This window comes from Nestor notabilis, unplaced genomic scaffold, assembly GCF_000696875.1.
Source record: "Nestor notabilis isolate BGI_N333 unplaced genomic scaffold, ASM69687v1 scaffold3068, whole genome shotgun sequence".
Lineage (NCBI taxonomy): Eukaryota > Metazoa > Chordata > Aves > Psittaciformes > Psittacidae > Nestor > Nestor notabilis.
Window position 1 is genome coordinate 31,467 of NW_009938576.1, and position 1,763 is coordinate 33,229.

The 1,763-nt window shown below is 52.6% G+C and overlaps 1 protein-coding gene across 1 annotated transcript in view; it reads right to left on the reverse strand.

The window, feature by feature from the left end:
* Positions 1 to 1,763, reverse strand: part of GMIP (GEM interacting protein) — a 14,500-nt gene that overhangs the window by 8,170 nt on the left and 4,567 nt on the right. The window contains exons 2-5 of the mRNA XM_010019399.1: positions 1,386 to 1,479; positions 1,221 to 1,296; positions 1,055 to 1,118; positions 8 to 133 (exon numbers count right to left, since the gene is read on the reverse strand). Coding sequence (XP_010017701.1) covers positions 8 to 133; positions 1,055 to 1,118; positions 1,221 to 1,296; positions 1,386 to 1,479 — 360 coding nt within the window. The remainder of the gene's footprint in view (positions 1 to 7; positions 134 to 1,054; positions 1,119 to 1,220; positions 1,297 to 1,385; positions 1,480 to 1,763) is intronic.

The window sequence follows — 1,763 nt, forward strand, 5'->3', positions numbered from 1 at the left end:
GACTCACCGTAACTGAGGCGCTTTTCGATCCAGCTCAGCAGCTCCTTGACGTATTTACACCACGTCTTGGCGTATTGCAGGGCTGCGTCGATGCCACCTTCGCACTTCAGCAGCATCTCGTCTGCCTCCTGAACTGCAACGGAATAAAGGCAGGCTCAGAACAGCCCTGGCTGAGGGGCAGAGGCCGCCCCAGGGGTTGGTGGCTTGAGTTGGGACTGGGAAATACTTGGTAACAGCCCTAAAAGAGGATCTTTCACTGAACAAACATCAAGATCTACGTCGCTTCCCTGCATCCTGCCTACGGAAGCACAAAGGTCCAGGTAATTCAGATGTGTCTATTCCTCTGCCCTCCACTTGGAATGAGATTTCCAGATTAAAGGTTGGAAATCCAACAGGGAGGGAGCCGCTGGGTAGCTGGGGAGTTGCAGGAAGTGTTCCTGTTCCTTAGTGGAACCTACTACAGGCTCAGCACACTGCAGAGAGCAGCTCTCCACACGTTTCAAGCTGAAATGTATGGAGCCAGGCTGAGAACATTGGGGTGTTCAGCCTGGAGAAGAGAAGCTGCTGGAGACCTCAGAGCAGCTTCCGGGGTCTGAAGGGGCTACAAGGATGTGGAGAGGGACCTTTTTGTTTTTCTCCACAGGGTCTTTCTGTGAAGAACCCCCAAGTCTGTTTCATTTCAGGATGCCAGTGACAAGAACAGGTAAGAATCTTCCTAGTGGGCACCAAAGTGCTTCAGAGCATCCCAAGTTTCCCTGGGTAGAGCCTTCCTGTGCTTAAAACCATCACACCTTTGGGAACTGATGTCTTGGTATTTAGGAATCAAGACCTGGTGAGAAGCTCCTCAATGAGACATTCATGGCTGAAGAGAGGAAGATCTGCTGGAGGAAGCTGAGCTCAAACAGCATCTCCCTCCTTGCTGGGCATCAGGATGGGCTCAGCCAAGGACTGGTGGCAGCGGGGACACCAGCATTATCCATCTGTGGCATCAGGAGCTGCCAGGTAAGGAACTAGGAGTTTAAAGCCCCGTTTGGGTTTCAGTTCACACTGTTACCTGTTAGGTCTGCCTGTGGTGGCCCCTCTGAGCTGGTTTTGCTCTTGCAGAAGCTTCCACTCAACTGTGGAGGGAAAAAGAGACAGAAATAAAAGAGGAAAATGGGAAAAGACCAACGTGTTCAGGAACGTGGAGGGTTTCTTTGATAAGAGAGATCTTTGCCTACCAGCACGACCTCTGTGTCTGTGCTCGGGTCTGTGTTGTCAGTGCTCTCAGTGTCACCAAGGAACATATCAACTGTCCTGTATAGTGGGGAGGAAAAAGGAAGCACTGAAGTAAACTGAGGTTCCAAAGAGCCAGGAAAGCGGCCGAGCCCCACTCCTTCACGTACGCGTTTCCAACGGAGATCTCGAGGGCATCCAGGCTGCGGAATATCTCACTGTACCGCTGCCGCCTTTCGGGTGTCCTCTCCTGCTGGCTGACACCTGCACATGGAGACAGATCATCGCACTGAAACGCCTGGCCTGGAGCTCCCTGAGGTAAGCAGGGTGCTTGGTAGAGGAGCGTGGCTGAGAATCCGGGAGCCAGATACTGCTTTGGGTTAGAAGAGACCTTAAGATCATCGTTTATGATTAAGAGGATATTAAGGTCCTTTCCAGCCCGAACCATTCTACGCTCCAGCTCCAACCCCTGCCCCGGGCAGGGACACCTTCCACTAGAGCAGGTTGCTCCAAGCCCCTGTGTCCAACCTGGCCTTGAACACTGCCAG